Consider the following 20,086-nt stretch of genomic DNA (forward strand, 5'->3'; position numbering starts at 1 on the left):
CACTCGGACCCTGTGGTTGTCACCATGCCCTTTCCTCAGACACCTTCATTTGCTCCCATATGAGGGTGGGTGGGGAGAGGCCATGAACACTTTCAGGACCAGACTAGCCCACTGGGGGATTTCCTACCCCATCCCACCTCTGCCTTATGTAAATTAGGTGTGTGTTTGGGGGACGGTCTAGGACCTTCCCCAACCTAAGTGCTTGGTCCTTCCCCATCCTAAGTGCTCTAGACCTACAAAGAAACGGGGGCTGTGGGATAAGGGGAGGAAAAAAATTATTCCTGGGTATCCCTGGACATACCCCACCACACTCTAGCCCTCTTCCGAGGTGAGGCTCTCCCTGCTGGATGTTGGAAATCTCTTCCTTGGAGGTGCTTTAGAAACAGTGGGCTCTGGAACCTAGGATCCTGGTACTGGTTCTAGTACCCTCTGAGTCCAGTTTCTTACATTTAAAGGGGCAAGGAAGGAAATAGAGGGCACCCTTGGATTGCCTCTTCCCTATACTCTGCCAAAATGCTGGGGCAAGAGCCTGGGATTCAGGGCTAAGATTCTAGAAACTTCACTGGAAGCTGCAGGGAATGGGAAACAGATCAGTGTGAGGGCAGAGACAGCTGGGGTTGGGGGCTCCTGGTGGGAGGTTTATAGACCTGGGTCAGGAGGGGACCTGGCCTTAAGAACATCAGCTTCTTCCTTCGGCGTCTCTCTTTCTCCCCCCCAATACTCTACCCTGTCCATCTGCACCCCAAAGGCTTGCTTCCCTTCCAAGGAAGGATGATTTCACTCTCTGCTTGAATTCCTCCAGTGACGTACAACCTCGAGACACACTTCCACAATGAAAGCTCTTACAAAGAACCAACAGAAATCTGGTGGGTAGAGCTTTGGCCTCTACCATATTCTCCTGTGTATGAGAAATCACATCCCCTGAGTGAGGGAGGCCTTTACGAGCCCAGGGCTTCTTCCCTAAAATCCCCTGTCCCTGGCATTTATGATTCAGGGACTTGGCAGTGGACTTACCCCAGAATTCTGCACTGGGAGTCTGAATGTTTCCTCCACAGGCAACCAGTTTTCCTTAATTGCTGTGTGGTAAATTCCTCTCAACTGCAGCAAACTGGGATATTTATGACTTCTCCTTGCACTAGATCTTCAACAATTGGGTCTTTCTTGAGAGAGAATCCATCGGCTCAGTGCCATAGGTTATTTCTCACTATTTACATTGAGGCAAGAAGAGGGTGACGTGGGGGGTAGGGTGTGGCATAGTTTTCAACAGTTTGTAGAATGGGGTCTAGAGGTGGTATGGGCAACATCTCAGAATTGCAGGTAAGAAGTGGAAGGAGGGAGCAGGCTTCCAAGAACTAAGCATTAAGGGTGGTGTGGACTTCTAGCCCACCTGGAAAAAATGGCAGTGAGTCACTTGACACGTGGGTGCCCTGGCTGCCTGGTTGTGAATCGGATGTTGTCATCGGACACGCTCCATATGTGTGCCTGCTGCAGGGCACTGAGCAAATGGGCCGCTCATAGCCTAATGGATAGGGACTCTCCAGCCACACCAAATGCCACCTCTACCAGCTGCAGCTCCCCGGGCTCCACCCATCAGATCATAGGCTTAGAGTCAGTCGCCCAGCAGCCCATGTGGTTCCATGCCCCAGTGGCTCTGCTGATCCCTCTGCCTGGATTGCCTACTGAACCTCAGAGTCTCACTTCCTCTGTGCATTCTTCCCCACCCTCTCCAGAGGGGGTATGAAGAGTAATGAATGATGCATGTGAGATGCCAGGATGGTGATGGCATAGGCCGCTTTCAGGCACTGACAGCTATCACGATATTCGTGTTCCTTTGGGCCAACCTCACTCCCATGCACTTAACACTCTCACTTGGTATTTTAACTAATTGTGTCAGGTTACAGGCTGCAGGCCCAAGTAGCCTGTGTGCCCCTGGAGGACATGAAATATTAGTCATTTTTTATTTTTCAGAGCGTAAGACGTTACCTGTTTCATTCATTCACGCATTCATTCATTCAACTAATAATTATTGATGTCCTTCTAATGCTGGCCTCTGTTCCAATGCTGGTGATACACTGGTGAACAAAACAGACAAACTCCGCCCTCTTGGAGCTAATAACTTAGTGGGGAAGAGACAGCTGACAAACAAGAAATCAATAAATGTCAGCTGATGATAAGTACTATGAAGGGAAGTAAAGCAGGGTGAAGGGGATAGGGCTTGTCGGTAGGGGTGAGGGGGCATGGCAGTTTTTATAAATGGAGGTGGTCGGGGAGGGCTTTGCTGAGAAGGTGACATTGAGTGGAGACCTCGAGAATGTGAGGAGGCAAGATCTGGGGATATTTGGAGCAAGAGTGTTCCAGGTAGAGGGAACAACCACGAAGGCTGGAGCCAGAAGACGCTTGTTTCAGGAAGAGCAGCGGGCGAGTGGCTGGAAAGGTGGGTGAGGGGCAGAGCAGGGAGTGGTGAGGTCAGAAAGGCATGAGTGAACAGGCCAGGACATGAGGCACTGTAGATGCTCTGCCTCTGCTCAAGAGATATCTGCCGAAGGAATGAATGATGGATGGATGAATGAATGCCAAATGCCTGGGTTGTCAGGGGCTCTGAGTTTTACAGGGGAGCCCTGTGGGCTAGAGGCTACCGGGCTCTCTTCCTGGGGAGGCAGGACTTGAATCATGCCCTAAAGGAGGGGTACGCAAAGCACAGGAGGGAGGGTAGACACCCCAGGGAGGAGGTCGCTGTGAGGGCAGGTGCGGAGATAAAATTGTGGGGGACTTGTAGCGGGACAGCGAGGGTAGCTCATCTGGAGCTCAGGGTATGTGTGAGAGCCCATGATTGACAGGTCCACAAAAAAGATTTGAGGTTAGACCAGAGTGGCCTTCAATGACAGGATAAACAGTTTGACCTTTCGTGTCCCACAGCAGCGGTGCCTCTGCAGGCATCTGAGCAGGGGAATTGAGTTTTAGAACAATGGCTCTGAGCATTAAGGGCCTGAGTGGCCAGGCAGTGGAGGGCAAGGGGACCAGCTAGGAGGCAATGGGAGGTCCAAGTGAAAGAGGAGGTGGAGTGGGGGCCTCAGGGTGCAGGTTGGCCCCAGCCCCAGGAGCAGGAAGGACCGTGGCTAGGCTTCCAGGTCCTGCTGCTCAGGCCGAGGGATGGAAGCCGGGATCAGGCCTGCTCCTTCCCTGCCAGCCAGCCGCGGGCCCCGGAGTCAGCAGAAAACCCTGGCCCTGGGGAGGAGGCGGCGCAGAGCCAGAAGCTGCTGAGGGAGCACTGGCAGCAAGATGCCATTGTACGTCCGCAATCAAGATACTTCAGAGGAAATCAAAAGCATCAACTGGGGAAATGATGTGTGCACTCTCTTCTCTCTCTCTCTCTCTCAAACACACACACAAACTTCTGCCTCCAAAATGGGTCAAGTGAAGGCTGTGGGCGTGGGCTGGGGAGGGAGGGCTGGGAGGAGAGGAGGCCCAGGGCCCTGAGCAGCCTGGGCGCTCGTGCCCACTCACCCTCCTGGCATAGGGGTTGGCAGCAGCTGCAGGGTGGGGTGGGACGTGAGGATAAATATACACCTCCCCATGCATATGGATAATGCACACAGCTGCCCTGCCTGCTTTGCGCTCATTAGGACCAACTGTTTCAGGAGCGGTGGCAGGCGGGTGGGAGGGGGTGATGTGCCCATTCACAGACCGGGGGTAGGGGGGCTGCTTGCAGCTGTGCAGACACCTCCCCCCGGGCCTGGATCAGCATCCCAGCCCCTGGATGCCCCTTCCTCCCTCTTTTCCTTCCTCCCAACCTGCTGCTCTGGCAGATCTGGAGGTCTCAGGGTAGGAAAGGGGCCTAGGGAGTGAGTCAGGATGAAATCCAGGCTGAACCCACACCAGAGCTGGGGGAGTCGAGGGGAAGGTTGGGCTGTATGGCATCCGCTGGCCCCGGGATGGGCTGCTGCTTATAAGCCAAAGCTCCTTATCCCTCTCTCTCCAAAGGCCATCTGTAGCATCCAGGCAGGAAAAGTGCTTCGGCCCTGTCATCCGGAGGCTCCAGGGAAGCCCCCATTCATACTGGAGAGCCCTGTGCCCCCAGACAGAATCTGAGGGGCTTGGGAGTGATGTGTCAGCGCCATGGCACAGGATCCTGCCTTGTCGGCGGCAAGGGAAGCTGAAGAAAGGAGGCTGATGGGCACCAGCTCTCCAGAGTAGGTCGTGCAGGAGGGACTGGGGACTGGGTTGGGGATGTGAGTGTTGAGAGCCCGGCCCAGGGAGAGGTCTGGCTGATGTAATAGGCAGGGCCACCCAGTATGGCTGGACAGCTTGTGCGCAACACAAAGGCACCAGGCTGAGAGGCCCTCGGCTAGTGCCACGGCTTGTACCCCGGTGCAGGGCATCCTTTCCCATATGGGTCAGCAGTGGCCCGGGTGGCAGGCTTGTCCAGTCTTAGGAACACGCATTTCGTTAACAAGGCAAAGAAAGACAGGGCGGACATTGTCGGTGTGTGACTCAGCAGCTGACCCTTCCTTTCTTTCGCCCCTCCAGCGGTGTAAGTGGGCTCCCAGGGCTGCTGCCCCTTCGCTGCAGCCCTCCCTCTCCTCCTTTTGGGCCAGGGCACTGGTGGGGGCTGCAGAGCCCTGGGGGAGAAGGGAGGCCCAAAGGGCGACCGCTTCCCCGGCCTCTTTCCTTTGTTGCCAGGGTGGAGCCAGCCACCACCTGCGCCCCCTGCTGGTGGCCTCCAGAGCAGCAGCCACCTCTGGGCTCTGCAGAAGGGTCTGGTGGATCGTGAAGAGGCGGGTGGCAAAGTGAGAGGGAGAGGTAGGCCTCTGGCCTGGTCTCCGGGAGCCCCGCTCCCCACTGCTCCCTGCTGTTCGCGGCCCTGTGTTTAGTCAAGATGGTGCCCTGGGGAAAGATGGTCTTTCTAGTTGATGGGAACCCGAGCTAAGCCATTTCCTAGCTGTGTGATTCTAGGCCAGTGACTTAACCTTTGAGAGCCCTGGTTTCCTCAACTGGGAAAGGGGTAGAAATGGTTAACTTGTAGGACTGCTGAAGGGATCCAATCAGTGAATGAGCAACAGGAGTAGCAGTTCCCTGAGCTAAGTGGTAGTTCTGCCCCGGACCCTTGCAGCTCTCAGCTGCAGGTATCCACACAAGTTATCTCACAAGACTTGCCCCTCCTTGACTCAGCTTGCTCTGCATTTCTGTCATTAGGACTTCACTTCTTTAGCGAAGGCTTTTTGTCCCTGGGATACCGCTACTCACTCTGGGAAAAGAAACCTCTCCCTGCTCCTGTGTGCAGGAGGATTCCTTAGCTCCTTTTCTGAGCTCAGAAGCCAGAAGGGGAAAAGGTATCATGGTATGAGCTTGGGGCCCAGCAGTCAAACTGGCCCAGGTGAAAATTATGGCTCTGCCCCATTCTTCTGGTGTGATCCTGAGCAAGTGATTCAGATTCTGTGAGCCCTGTCCTCAAACTGAGTGGTAATGCCTACAGTTATCCATGTTGTTACAAGGATTAAATAAATGGTAACTGCCAAGTGACTGGTACAACTGGGTGCCCTGGTCTGACCCTGCAGGGGCCTGGTTGTTGGCTGTATCCCCACATACCCATGTGTGTCTGGTTCTAGACACACACACACACACACACACACACACACACACACACACACACACACGACACAGTGCTGGACCAGCGGTTTCACCGCAGGGAGCAGCAGCTCTCTTTCCCTCCTCCCTGCCCGGCTCCTGCGCCGCAGTTTCTCTGAGTTCTGCAGTGTTGGAAAAGGAAATTACCGAACAGATTGCAATTAAAGGGGGAGGTGGAGGGGAGAGAGACAGAGGCCCTGAAATGCAGCTTGACTGAGTGCTAAACTGTGTTTTTGCCTGGAGCCAATCAGGAGCCTCTGACAAGAGCCTGTTCCCACTTACAAATCTAATTGCAGGAGGTGTGGCTGCAGCGGCCCTGGGAGCCCCCAGAGAGAGGAGGGGGCTGCCAGCACCGCCAGGAAGGCTGCTGGCCCTTGCAACATGTGGGAGGGGAGGTGGGAGGACAGAGGTCTTGGGGCCTGGGAAGGCCTGGACTCCAGAATGTCTGCCAGTTATTATAATAGCTACAAATGATTTAGCACCTACTCTGCACTGGACATCCATAACTTCATCTAATCCTCTGCAAAACGCCACAGGGTAAGTGATTACCTCATTTTACGGGCAAGAAACTGAGGTGCAGTGTCCCTACTATGTGCTAGCCATGGCCCTACATCTACCTTTATCGACATTATATCTCTTTTTATTTTTTGCGGTATGTGGGCCTCTCACTGTTGTGGCCTCTCCCGTTGCGGAGCACAGGCTCCAGATGCGCAGGTTCAACGGCCATGGCTCACGGGCCCGGCTGCTCCGCGGCATGTGGGTTCTTCCCGGACCGGGGCACGAACCCGTGTCCCCTGCATGGGCAGGAGGACTCTCAACCACTGCGCCACCAGGGAAGCCCGACATTATAGCTCTTTTAAATCTCCCTACGGCTTTAGTCCCATTTCACAGATGAAGAGGCAGGGAGACTCCAAGAAAGGAAGCAACTTGCCCAAGATCACAGAGCTGATTTATGGATGGGCAAAGATAGATCTCTGGGTCTGACTCCGGAGAACACAGTTTGATTGTATCTCACTGTGCCTTTATTCAGCACAGCATTCTGAGTAGAGTTGCCAGATTTAGCAAAACAACAAAAACAAAAACTGGGATGGCCAGTTAAATTTGAATTTCAGATAAACAATGACATTTTTTTTTTTGAGGAACAAGAGCCTAGTTTTTTTATTTGATCATTTCTTGCATTTGAAGTACTCCTCGATGACATCCTTGGCCTGAGACTCTTTGCCATAGTCCTTAACCACCAAACAGCTGCAGCCAACCACCTTACGGGATTTTCCCTCTCTGTCAATTTTACAGAGGCCTACCCATTCGCCTGGCTTCTTGCTGTCATCAACCTTCATCAGGTTGGTTTGGCGCTCAGCACAAAGGGCCTCCACTAACTTGACACACATAGGCTCATCACAGTTGGACGCAAGCACGCAGAGATGGGCTTGGCGCTTGTCTAAGGCTTTGGCAGCTTCGCGAATTCCACGTGCTAGGCCATCGTGGGTGAGGGCGGTCTTCAGCACCTCTTGCAGAGCAGTATTAACGTCCATTACACCTCCAGCAGCAATGCCTTCCTCGGCCAGGGCGGTGGGTTACGGGTGGAGCCAAATCTTGAATGCACCCGCGCCTCCGCCTCCGCGCGGCTCCGCGGCGGCAGGGAAAGAGAACAATGACTTTTTATGAGTATTATGTCTCAAATTTTTTTTTTAATTTATTTTTGTCTGCGTTGGGTCTTCGTTGCTGCGTGTGGGCTTTCTCTAGTTGCGGTGAGCGGGGGCTACTCTTCATTGCGGTGCGCAGTCTTCTCATTGCGGTGGCTTCTCTTGTTGCGGAGAACCGGCTCTAGGTGCGCAGGCTTCAGTAGTTGCAGCACGTAGGCTCAGTAGTTGTGGCTCACGGGCTTAGTTGCTCTGCAGCATGTGGGATCTTCCCGGATCAGGGCTCGAACCCGTGTCCCCTGCGTTGGCAGGCGGATTCTTAACCACTGCGTCACCAGGGAAGTCCCTATGTCTCAAATATTGCATGGGACATACTTACATTAAAAATGATTGTTTGTTTGCAGTTCAGGTGTGTGTCCTGCCATTTACCTGGCAGCACTGGACTTTCTCTCTCTTCCTGCCTCCAGCTCCCCTCTATTCTGCCAACAGCTTGGCCCTTGGGGCCAGCCAGGCTGGTATGTCTCTAAGGCCACTGAAGTGAGGCTGCCAGAGGGGAAGACAAGCTCTTCTCCTGAGAGAAGAGCCCTGGACTGGAGCCCACTCTGCCTCCTACTGTGTGGCTTTGGGCAAGTCTACTCCCCTCTCTGCACCCTCTCTAAAAGGAAAATTCAGTATTAGGTACTAGGTAATTGCCAGCATCCTTGCCAACCGCAGTTTTCCTGACTTCTCCCTTTTTTCTGTCTGTGCAAAGCATGGTACAAAATCTTCAGCTGTGCCGCCGTGAGGACAGAGGACACCCAATGCTTGGGACAGAGACCCCTCCCCCCCCCCCCCCCCCCCCGCGCCTCCCTGAGGAGCGGCATTGATCAGAGGAGACCCCTGGTGTGGGCTCGGAAGGCCGGGGACTGAGATGCCTGAGAAACGGGTCGTTATTGTCTTTGCCCTCCAGAGGAGGCAACTTGCCGCGGCCTTCAGACCCAGGGTCCTGCCCTGCTGGCACTAAGGGCTCTGTGATAGTGGGTGAATTCCTTAACCCAGGCCCGTGCCTCAGTTTGCTTAACTGTGAGGTGGGACTAATACTGCCCCATGATGTAGATGAGAGGTCTGGTATGTAGGAGGGGCTTAATAAAGGGTTATTTTTATCGCTGGTCGCGGTGTTAATGTTACATCCTTCTGAAGAAAGCACCTTGAGGGATGCTAACCTCTGAAAGGACAAGCACACCGCAGGCCCTCTCCCCTCTCCAGCAAAGGACACGACACTTTCCAGGCTGCCTTGGTTTCAGTTAAATTTTATTTGTCGGATTTTTGACAGACGTCTAAATTATACATTGAATTTTCCACATGACCAAATACCACGTCCCTTCCTTTGACTATCATTTTCAAAAGAGACTATAAAAAAAAGTACTTTTCGATGAGCAGACTGAACCCTGAAACCACATGGAGTGCAGAGCTAAAAATAAAAGGAAGTAAGAACTGGCCCCTGAGAAGGAAAGAGAAATCAAAGCAAACTCTGACGGGAATCAAGGGACGAGTCCTGGCGAGGGTGACATGGTGTCACCCTCCAGGCCAGGCCGGATAAGGCGCGGCCGACAGCGAGGGTGGGGCATAGAGTGGCGCAAAAATAGCCATTGCTTTAGCCCGGAAGGGAATAAAGGAATTCGTCAAAAGCCAGGAGAGGGAGAAGCGAGAGGGAGGGAGGGAGGGGGCAGGACGGCGTCCTTCCCGCAGTTTGGGAGCTGCGGACCTTAACCCTGGTACATTTCTACCCGCCGGCATAATCGCTGACTCTCAGCTGTGCGCCGACATGTTCCCCAGCTCAGCCCACATCAATGACACCCTTGTTTCCATAGTAACCAAGGGAGAGTGAAGGGGAAAGGGTGTGCTGCCCTGGGCACGGGGAAGCCAGCCAGAAGGAGCCGCACGGGGGAAGTCGGGAGGAGGGGACGGGAAGGAGTTTTTCCCACAACTGGTCTGAGCACACACCCTGGGGCCCCTGTCCCAGGCCTTGCCCGCCCTCTGGCCCCCAACCCTCTTCCCGGCACATTCAGATGCAGTCGTGCCCAGAGCAAGTCTCACCACTAAGACTCACTGGGAGTGGGAGGATGGGAGACCGGGAGTCCTCTTTCTAGCTTCCAATTCTGTCCTCCAAGTGCGGGGGGGCGGTGGCTGGGGAGAGGAAAGGAGTCTTTAGAAGCATTTTGTTTTTACAAATGGGAGCTTTCAAACTCTGCATTTTTCAGGCTCCTCTCATCTACCCTGCGAGCCCCGGGAGGGTTCAGTAGGGCTGAAAGGGAAGATGAAAGCGTGTGACATCCACAATGTCTCTGTGTCTTTAGCTGAAAAGCAAATCTGAACATTCACAGAGGCTGTTATCAGAGGAAGGCAGTGGCTTCTGCCTGCTGGCTGAGGCCCTGGGGGGCCCTTTCAAACAGTTCCCTAAGTTGGTAGTAAAAGAACAAAGATATTTCACAGACCATCCACTGCCAGAGTCCAAGTTCCACATCTCAGTGTTCCCCAATCACAGACCTCAAGGCAGGCATTCTGCCCCTCAGATAACATCCCTGATGCACTATTTGGAGGGGAAAAAATATTTGCAAGTGCTAGAGCCACATTTCCAGCCGGATAGAAGGGGGATTTCTGGTTTCTTATACTTCTGTTTTGCCTCTGTTCAAAGGGCGAGAGGCGTCTGGGTAAGACAGACAAGCCGGGGGAGGCTGCAGGGGGCAACTAGCTCACAGTGGTTTAAAAACCCTCACCTTTTGTTTTGCAAGTACTTACAGGTCTGTCCCTATAAGTACTTGCAACCCAGGGCACCTTTTCATGTCTGGCCTTGTTAATGACTTTCACCCCAGACCACCTTTGAAGCGGACCATGCTTCAGCCTCACCCGCACAACTTGGTCCAGAAAGGCTGGGTACTGAGGGCCAGGGGCTGGAGTGACCCCTTCAGTTTGCTCACATGCCTTGGTGGGTTCGGGAAGGGCCACCTCCTGGGAGGTAAAAGTAGCTGCCCTCCTGGGACCCACCAGCCACTTGACAGTCTCTTATTCAGTCTCTGAGAACCCCACTGCTCAGGCATCAGGACATAGTTCAGTTCAGGAGCCAGGGATGCGCTGGCCTGCTTTCCCTTGCTTGAAGCCGGGGATCTCTTAAGGCTCAGGGAAGCAAGCTCTTTTTGCAACACGGGGCAGGAGAAGTCTCCCACCGTTCCTCTCCAATCAGTCACCAGAGGACACATTTTGCTGGAGAGAGGCAGAGGTGACCAGAAGCTGGGGTGACTCTGGCTTCCCCGGGCACGGCCCCTGCGACCATACACACCCACGCTCTTCCCAGCAACAAGCCCTGTCCCCCTCGAGCAGCCCACACCACCAAGTTGCCAGCACTGTAAAAATTGATCGCTTCTAAAAATCGATCTGCCTGGCTTTTCTCAGTGGAGCAGGTTCTCGGTAAAGCTGCATTTATTTTTAAAATCTGATAGCAGCAGCCTATTGTGATCATTTAAACACAGAATTCTTTGAGCTTTAGAAATCCCTTCTATAGGACAGCCGTGGAGAAGCCAGCTAATTTCAGAGTCGGCTGCTCACTGCTCCACTGAACTGGAGAAAGCCTGTTTACGCTAGCCTGAGCCCTCCATGTGAGGGCTTTTTAAGGACCTTGTAATTTTTCTGGAATTAAACCTCCCACCTCTCCTTACATTCCAGATGTCATTACAGTCAAAAGTCGTAAGACTCTGATTCCCTGTGTAGCTGGTTGGGGGCTGGGGACGGGGTATGTTTCTGTGGTGTGTTGTTTGCAAGAAAGGCTTTTTTTTCCTTTCCAAAGGGTGAGGATTACATACAGTCTCCTACCTGCATGACAAGATGGTTTAATCATCTGCTATTCACGCTTCACCCCCCCAAGCCCAGCAGCTCCCCACCCAGACAGGCTGCAACCCTGGCTCAGTGGATGATGGTAAAAATCACTGACCAGCACCATCAAACACTGTCTTGGTTTCAACACCATGGGGGAATGTAAAGACAGGTCAGGAAATGAATGACCGCAGCCTAAGTTGCTTCTTCCTCTTCCTCTCCCCAGCAGCCCCCCCCTTTTTTTTGAAAGAAAAAAGCCCACTGGAATTGCCTAAACTGCAATGCAATCTCTTGCTCATTTAAAAGATCTCATTTTCTAATCATGTGCTTTGAGACATTTAATACTATTTCAATTATGCAGAGGAAATAATATAATTCCTTTATTTGAAAAATGATACTGAACCTCAGAGATCATGTTAAAACTACTGCTGGAATGGGGATTCTTTTTAAACTGTGTTGTTCCCTCTCTTCACACAGCTGTAGCTGTACACAGATGGAAAAACATTTGGTCAGAAAGCAGCAAATTAGTGTTTTTCAGGACAGAATTCAGCTCCCGCAGCTCCTGCGTCTCCATGCGTCAAGATTTTATTTCTTCTTTGCATTGACGTTTTTGCAGACCCAGTTCATGCCGTCCTTTGAGGGAAATGGTCAGAGAGAGGCAGCGTTAGTTGTAAGAAAGGCACCACACACTCTAGCCCCAGAGGGGAGAGGGCGAGGGTCCTGGGTCCTCCCTCCTCAACCACCAGCTCAATGGAGCTTGCCTTCCCCAGGGGCCCACCTGGGTGACCAGGGACAGTGAACTCCTGGGGAGGAGGAGGGAGGCCTCTGAGAGCACAGGAGGGAGAAGGGAGGGGGAATGTCCAGAGCCCGAACTTGAGATGGGTCCTCAGGAACTCCCTCTGAAAAAATAAACACATCTGCCTGGATCCAAGGCCTGATTGAGGAGCTATCAGGACAGATTCCAGCCATTTTTGGCTTTTTCTAAAAGCTGACCTTTGCTAGGGCATTAAATTCAATAAGCCACCTTTCTGGTGCCCGGTGTGTTTACAGTGTGGCAGTGTACACTTGCGCTAAATTAAATTTCTTTTTGGAAAAACAAACCAACTGCAGTGCATGTTACTAGACACACACTGGGGCAATGTGCATTTATTTCTCTTCGCGCAGCACCAGGGAAGGTTTAAAGGGGCCTGGCCTGGTTCTTGCGGCTTTAAGCGCTACCAAGCAGAGGGACTGGGGAGAAGGTTCCCTTAAATGCACAGCGACCTTGAAAGTGTCCTCTCTTAGAAGGCTGGAGGACAGAGGTAAAAACCACACAATACCTACAGCCACTTGGCAGGTGGCATGATATCTCGTGGATGCCAGGCCCGCCAGAGATGACCTATTTCTCAACGCCCTTTGCAGCCATCCCTGAATGCTCACCCTTTCCCCAGAGTCTCTCTGACCCCCAGGGGTGTGCAGAGGTCTCAGAAGCCCAGAACAAAATCAAACGAGGCTTCTGCAACGCACCGCACCCCTTTCCCCTGCATGTGTCACACGTGCACATCTCAGGGCATACATGACATTCAGAGCCCTGCATTTCCTATGACCAGGGAGCTAGCTGTTGAACCTGAACAGCTGAGACAGCTTAAAGTAATAAACATCAGCTGACACCCTTGGCCATTAGGAGCATTAATCCCATAAACAATACATCACTTCAAAACAACCAGCAGGCATCCTATCTCCTGGCTAATCTGACCATAACCTGAATTTACAGTGATTAAAACTCCGCCAGTTGCCATCAGAGCATTGGGTGGGAGAATCAGATAATCTGATGGCTGTCCCAGAGCATACCTTAGGGCATGTGCCAAGAAGAGGCTGGCCACAGCTGAAGGCACAAAGGTGGACAGCACCTGGCAGCAGTGGGGATGAGGGTGGGGGAACGCCGAGGTGGGAGAAGGTGGACTCCGAATGCATCTCCGATTACAACTGGGTCAGCTACTTACTCTGAAAAGCTGAGGCCAATTTTAAGACCATTTTATGAAAAGGAATAATTTAAAGAGAAGCATGTTTAATTTTAGGAGCTAATTGGTTTCCAGGAAAAAAAAAAAAGATCACCTGCCAGGAGACAAAAAAGATTTTACAAATAAAAGAGGGATGAATAAGATAAGCATCTTCCCTTTGCATTCGAAGCTGAATAGCTCAGCACTTACGTAGCACTTTCCATTTTCAGGAATCCGCACAAACACCATCAAAGGTGCGTACCTCAATATTTCCTCCTCTGTAGAGACTTGCAACGTTTTATCAAATCATCTTCTCAGAGAAATCAAGAACAGTGTTCCCACACTATACGAATACCATTTTCCCTCTTGTTTTACAGCTGATTATAGAGGGGGGTGGGTTTCTTTTACTGCATGTAACTCAACATGAACGCACTCAAAGAGATAGGAAAAATATTTACTCAGCTGCAGGAACCCAAAGCAGAACATGGAGGGTGAGGGGCAGTTTTCTCCTGGGTATCTGTTATGGAGGCAGAGGGAATTTAAATGGGGGAGCCCTGCCGAGGGGCAGTGTCCTCCAGATGTATGTGAGGGCCCGCGGTGACAAAACCCTTCCAGCCACAGTCCTGCCAGCAGAGGGCGCTCAGAGGTCGGGCCCCACCAGCTGACCCGATGGCCCCGGGGCTTTGCAGCTGCGCCTGCAACCCGGAGTGTGGGAAGCCTAGGAGACTTAAGCTGCTCTGGCTCGGGAAGGCCACCCTGATCTGGTGTCTGGAGGCTGGGGATTGTGCCTTTCCTGTCATTACCTAGAGGAGAACCTGAGCTGGAGGTGGCGGTGTTGGGGAGGCAACAGTCAATGACGATGATAGCTCTTCAATAAAAATCAGGCACAAGCTGTGCCAGGGTGCCCACTGGCAAGGAAAGACTCCTGAGGGAAGGGTCCACGCCAGGCTGGCTTGAGGTGGTGTTTACAGAACTTAGCATGGTGGTGGCCACACACTTAATTTATATCTTTTAAATTAATCCTTGTAACAACACTGTGAAGTAGGTACTCATGGATGAGGAAATGGGGGCACAGAAGAGTGCGTGGCAGAGGCAGGCTGTGAACCCAGGCAATCTAGCCCCGGCATCTGCTCTCGATGACCCTTTCTCAATGACCGCGGGCAACTGCTCGGGGAGGAGCTCTGCCTCAGGCTTAGAGAGAAGCTGGGGCTCAAGTTGGCAGAGGGAGCAATTCCAGTTTTTTCTTCGTTATGACTTCCAGCTGAATACAGGGGCATGAGACAGAACAGCCCTACCCAAGCACCCTGCGTGGCTTTGCTGCAGCTCTGAAGGTGCCAGAGGCTGTTTCTGGCCACTCAGCTCTCAGGATTCCCGGGCTGCCAGGTATCAGCGCGTGTGGAATCCTACGCGTTTACCTCGCTCCCCATGTATTAACTCTCCGCAAGCCTGCCACCTCCAGCAGGATCTCTCTCTTTAGAGACGACATCATTGCAAGAGGAGGACCCTTCTGCTTCTCATGCTTAAATCAGCAGCCACGGGCCTCTGGCCTTAATCTGAAAAGGCTTTGATTTTTTAAAAACAGATGACTGGGGCTTCCGTGGTGGCGCAGTGGTTAAGAATCCGCCTGCCAATGTAGGGGACACGGGTTCGAGCCCTGGTCCGGGAAGATCCCACATGCCGCAGAGCAACTAAGCCCATTCGCCACAACTACTGAGCCTGTGCTCTAGAGCCCACGAGTCACAACTACTGAAGCCCGCACACCTAGAGCCTGTGCTCCGCAACAAGAGAAGCCACTGCAGTGAGAAGCCTGCGCACCACAACCAAGAGTAGACCCCGCTCGCCGCAACTAGAGAAAGCCCGCGCACAGCAACGAAGACCCGACGCAGCCAAAAATAAATGAATTAAAAACCCCCCAAAAAACAGATGACTGAGAAAAGGTGATCATTTACTTGAAGTAGGTTACTGCTCTGCCTCCAAAGAAGGAAATGAACTCATAGGTTCGTTTAATGGTTGAAACTTTATTGTCAAAAACTGGTTTGACCAAATTTCTGCGTACTGGATCTTCCTCACGCTTCCTCACTACTTATGCCATAAGGTTGTCAGGTTGTGCTGACAACCTTATGGCATAAGTAGTCCTCCCTTTCGTCCTCCACCGCACCTCCCCTGGCCAACCTTGCTGAAACTGAATTTGAATTGATTAGCTTCAATTCAATACCAGAGACTAAGGAGAGACACTGAACCTCAAATACTGAGCTTTGTTTGGCCTTCGGGAGAGGAAATACATTTTACCATGTCATGATATTATTCCCTACTAACTGCTGGGAAAGATTTAAGATGGCCCCTAACCATATGGGTGAAAACCTACTGATCACAGATCTCTCCGTTTCGGGATTAAAGGCATGATGCCCTTTCTATGGGAAGAGTGGTCTCCGACTGCACTCCTCTTTTTTTTTTAACATCTTTACTGGAGTATAATTGCTTTACAGTGGTGTGCCAGTTTCTGCTTTATAACAAAGTGAATCAGCTATATGTATACATATATCCCCATATGTCCTCCCTCTTGCGACTCCCTCCCTCTCTCCCTATCCCACCCCTCTAGGTGGTCACAAAGCACGAGCTGATCTCCCTGTGCTATGTGGCTGCTTCCCAGTAGCTATGTATTTTACATTTGGTAGTGTATATATGTCAATGCCACTCTCTCACTTCGTCCCAGCTTACCCTTATCTCTCCCCGCGTCCTCAAGTCCATTCTCTACATCTGTGTCTTTATTCCTGTCCTGCCCCTAGGTCCTTCAGAACAATTTTTTTTTGTTTTAGATTCCATATATATATGTTAGCATACGGTATTTGTTTTTCTCTTTCTGACTTACTTCACTCTGTATGACAGACTCTAGGTCCATCCAGCTCACTGCACTTCTCTTAATTTGATCTCTTTGCAATGCATCCATCACTGCTTGATGGTTGGAACTGAGCAGTGGCAGCCATGGTTGGGTGGGCCTGGTTTTTAATGCCATGAGGACTACACGGTCACATCAGTAATTGCTTTAAGACGACGGAGCTCAGACCCTTGCTGAGCAATGCAGCCTATCCCATTGTGCCACTGGGCCCCCAGGGTCAAGGAGCAGCTGGAAGCAGCATACATAAAATATTGCTTGCTATTAATACTTTTTCTGGTGACAAAGGGCACTGCACCAGAGAGGCAGCAGAATCGCATGTCCCAAGCTTGCTTCCTTAGTCTACAGAGACATCTGAAAATTTAAAAATAAACCTGAGGTCTGACTTGCAGATAAGCAGTCCCATACACACTGGGAGTTGAAAATGACTGATTCAGGCCTAGAAAGAAGTTGTAAATGTTATTTAAAAAATATATTGAAATTCTGTTGGCATATTAAGGGGAAGGTCCCCTGGATCAAGGAAAAAGAAACAAAAACAAGAACCTGGGCTAGTGAATGTTTACTGTTCACCTGCAAGGCGCTCTGAAGGACAGCTCACACGTCAGGGCTCAGACTGCTAGAGGCCCCTTCTGTGTAGGTGAGACCTCTGTGAGCCGGATCATGGCTCCTGCTTGGTGAAGGAAGACAAGGAATGTGGAAGCGATGTGAAAAGAAGGGATGAGCATGAGGTAGGGGCATGGAGAGCAATACCCAGGAGAATCTTCTGCTAGCTCAAAGCTACTGGTGTAGGCATGTCTCTGTTATGACTAAGGTTAGAGACCAGGTTGAAACTGCTGATCTCTGCTTTGAAAGGAAATTCCAATGCAGTATAATTTTAATTAAACACACACACACACACACACACACACACACACACACACACACAAAATGTTCTAGGGAGGAAATGTCTTCAAGCACCTGAAACTACAACAGCCAAGGAAAGCTGTGGTTTGGGGTTCACATTCAGGTCTGCAGGTGGAAGAGGGATTGATTTCTCTATATCTTTCTCTGGCTCTAAGCCAGATCTTTGTTCACTATTTTCCAGACACCCAGGGAAAAGAAGAGTCCCAGGCTAGATGTTGTGCACTAGGAGAGGCCCTAGCAACCCTGGCCCAGCCCCAGGGTGCAGAGGGAGGCCGCTCCATGTCTGCAAGGCAGTCTGCCTGCAGGGGCTGCAGGTTTTCCCTCCCAAACATTGTTCAGTTTCTCCTCTTTCTGCCTTCATCTGCTTGACATAACTGGGTCTCCTCTGATCACTCCCCTGGACTATGGGGCTCTCCATAGCCCAGAGTTTCCAAGATTGATGTTCTCCTTCAGCTTTTAGTGCCGTTTACCTATGCTCTGCTCTTGATAGTTTCCCATGAAAACTTGCTTTAATAACATGATGGGCTGCCTCCTCATCGCCATTAGTCAGGCAAAGAAAGACCTGTTCCAAACTCTTTTGAAGCCCTCAAAAGCCGATTTCCACACCCAGAGCAAGGGATTGCCTGTCCTTGTAAAGACTGCATGTATTTGCCATCAGAATATCAGGTAGAACAAGAATGTGAAATCCACCCCAGGAATCACTAACTTCCATAATGTCAAATCATATGTTTAAGCTACTTGGCTAAGGAGAAGTGATCTCCCTGCCCGACTACCCCAGAGGGCATAGCTCCCCACCTAGTGGATCTGTTCCCTTGACTCACCCACTGGATGGTTATTTATCAGTAGAGGACATGTCTCTCAAATGCATTTTGATTAAACACAATGTAAATAGAGACACTGTTTGTAAACATCTGAAACAGTAACAGAAATTCCAGGTCTTTTTTTTTAACCTTTGTACGTTTTCTTTCAGGGTCATTAGGGCTGTGGTGCCAGATACCTGACCCACTTCACATCTGATCATTTTAGCAGCTCTGCCCATTACTGACCAGCTTTCAGCGGGTAGTGGGTGGGGAGGGTGGAATGGGAGGATGAAATAGGAATTTAGGGAATTTCAGGAAATTTTTACACAGAATCTCTGAAAGTGACATTTTTCTAGTGAAGTCTTTCATTTTTAAGAATAGTTAAAGCCTTAATTAACAAGAATCTTTAAAAGGCCTGCTCCTGAACTAAGCAATGCAGGGAAAGAATTCCACCTAAGTGACTCTTTTTAAAATGAAAACCAAGAAACTGGCTGAGTGGGCAAGAGCTTAGGTCAAAGGTATTACCTGAGAGGGACATGGTCAATCAGTGCCTCACAATGAAAAGTGTTTCCACGACCTTTCTCCAGTCCTCAAAGGTTACCATTAAAGGACAACAGACAGCAGACTCCCTTCTTAATTAACATTTTTATTAAATAACCCGTTTCAAATAATGGCTAAATTCTCTAAATTTATATCATTCTATTAACCATAATCTAATCTCATTAACCTTGAAATCCCAGTCTTAACTACCCAATTCTATACACCATGGTACTATCTACTAAACTAATTAAGTGACCTTCAAACTATTTCTTCTCCATACAAAACCATGATTTTTCTTGTTCACATTTCTTTACTGGATCTCTCATGATATCATTTTCTGTGAACCTGGTTGCTGAGGTCCCTGATCTGGGAAGAACTTTCTAACAAGATCAAACCATACAGGACTGTCTCACTTGATTCCTGCCTGCCCCCACCCTCTGTCTGTCTGGTAGCTCACAGCCTCTTTTTTGGCCCAAAGATCCTGTGATATAAAGGGAACTTCATTTCTATGGCAGCTCAACAGCTGGCAACAAGGAGTCTGTCCTTGTCATCTCTGCCTGGCCGAGCGGGAAGGGTGGGGACTGGAAAGACAATGACCAGAGCTCCCTCCCAACTCCACGCTCCTCTGAGGAAGCACCCTTGACTTGAATGCCATTCCTCTAAAGAGATGACCCTAGTCCCTCCTTTTTATATCCCTAAGGCTGGCTGAAGAAACAAGAGCCTCACTGTTAATTCCAGCTTTGCTTTTTCTTCTTTTTGACACTCTGGCCACGAGTGAAAAAAGATAATAGAGCTGTCAATTCCTACTTTCTTAGGAGTATACATACAGAATGCATTTATTTTATTTTATTTCTTTAATGATTTAATTTGCTTTTTTTTTTTTAATCTTTTGGCTGTGCCACGTGGCATGTGGGACCCTAGTTCCCTGACCAGGGATTGAACCAGCACCCCTTGCACTGGAAGCGCAGAGTCCCAACCACTGGACCGCCAGGGAAGTCCCTGCATTTATTTTCTTAAGGCCCCATCTTTAGAGTCCCCAAACTCAAGATGTTCTCTATTTTCTATATTTGGGTTCTAAACCATTTAGAGAGGCAGAGTCCTCTTGCTGAAGTGGGTTGTACAAACACAAGAAAGCTACTCTCTTTTCCTGGGCCTCAGCCTCACCAAAATAACCTGAGGCCTCATGACTACCATCTTTGGCACGACTGAGGGAAATACCTTAGGCAGAACTTGATTTTTGTTTAAAAGTGAGAAGCTAAATAAAATGATCAGAGTTTACCTACTCAAAAACATTCTGGGTTGTAACATACTTGTTGGACCAGCTGAAAATCGCCCAGTTAATTCAAAACCTGATAAGATATACATAATCACATAAGTGATTGCAATTTTATAGAGGAGACCTGAGAAGAATAAAACTACTAATGGTAGTTAGTTTCTTTCTTGAGTGGGATTAGAGGAAATGAAAGAACTTTTTAATTTTATGTATTATTTTGATATGATTAAAATGAGAATATATTGCTTTATAACCACATTCTAGGAAAGAAAAAAGGAAACAGATGAGACTTAACACCTGCCCCCTCCGTAGACCTACACCTCACAGAGACTCGCAGGGCCCCAGCTTCCCTTCTGGGGACACAGCCGAGGTAATCTATGGCTACTTGGGAGCCTGCACGACACACACACGTGCACCAAGAGCTTCTGAGGGGCAGGTGTCAAGGAGTCTGGAGCAGGGGCGCTTGTTCCGTGCTGACTGGTCTGCCCTCAGATCAGAGGCCAAGCACAGAAGGGGCCCTGGCTCTTTGTGTGACAAAGAGGGAAAAACCAGGCAGCAAACAGTTGGAACAGGTGAGATAATTCTAG

General features: G+C 50.4%; 1 protein-coding gene and 1 pseudogene across 2 annotated transcripts in view; both read right to left on the bottom strand.

The window, feature by feature from the left end:
- Positions 1 to 6,750: 6,750 nt before the first annotated feature.
- On the bottom strand, positions 6,751 to 7,270 carry LOC113623361 (40S ribosomal protein S12 pseudogene; annotated as a pseudogene). Its single transcript, XR_003433903.1, has one exon. The product of XR_003433903.1 is annotated as a 40S ribosomal protein S12 pseudogene (transcript).
- A 4,194-nt stretch (positions 7,271 to 11,464) lies between these two features.
- Positions 11,465 to 20,086, bottom strand: part of ARL3 (ARF like GTPase 3) — a 32,642-nt gene continuing 24,020 nt past the window's right edge. The window contains exon 6 of the mRNA XM_027112472.1: positions 11,465 to 11,744. Within this exon, the coding sequence (XP_026968273.1) occupies positions 11,697 to 11,744 (48 nt within the window). The 3' untranslated portion in view covers positions 11,465 to 11,696. The remainder of the gene's footprint in view (positions 11,745 to 20,086) is intronic.

This window comes from Aethalodelphis obliquidens, unplaced genomic scaffold (genome assembly GCF_003676395.1).
Source record: "Aethalodelphis obliquidens isolate GAN/ISIS:26980383/991018 unplaced genomic scaffold, ASM367639v1 scaffold11, whole genome shotgun sequence".
Taxonomy (NCBI): Eukaryota; Metazoa; Chordata; class Mammalia; order Artiodactyla; family Delphinidae; genus Aethalodelphis; species Aethalodelphis obliquidens.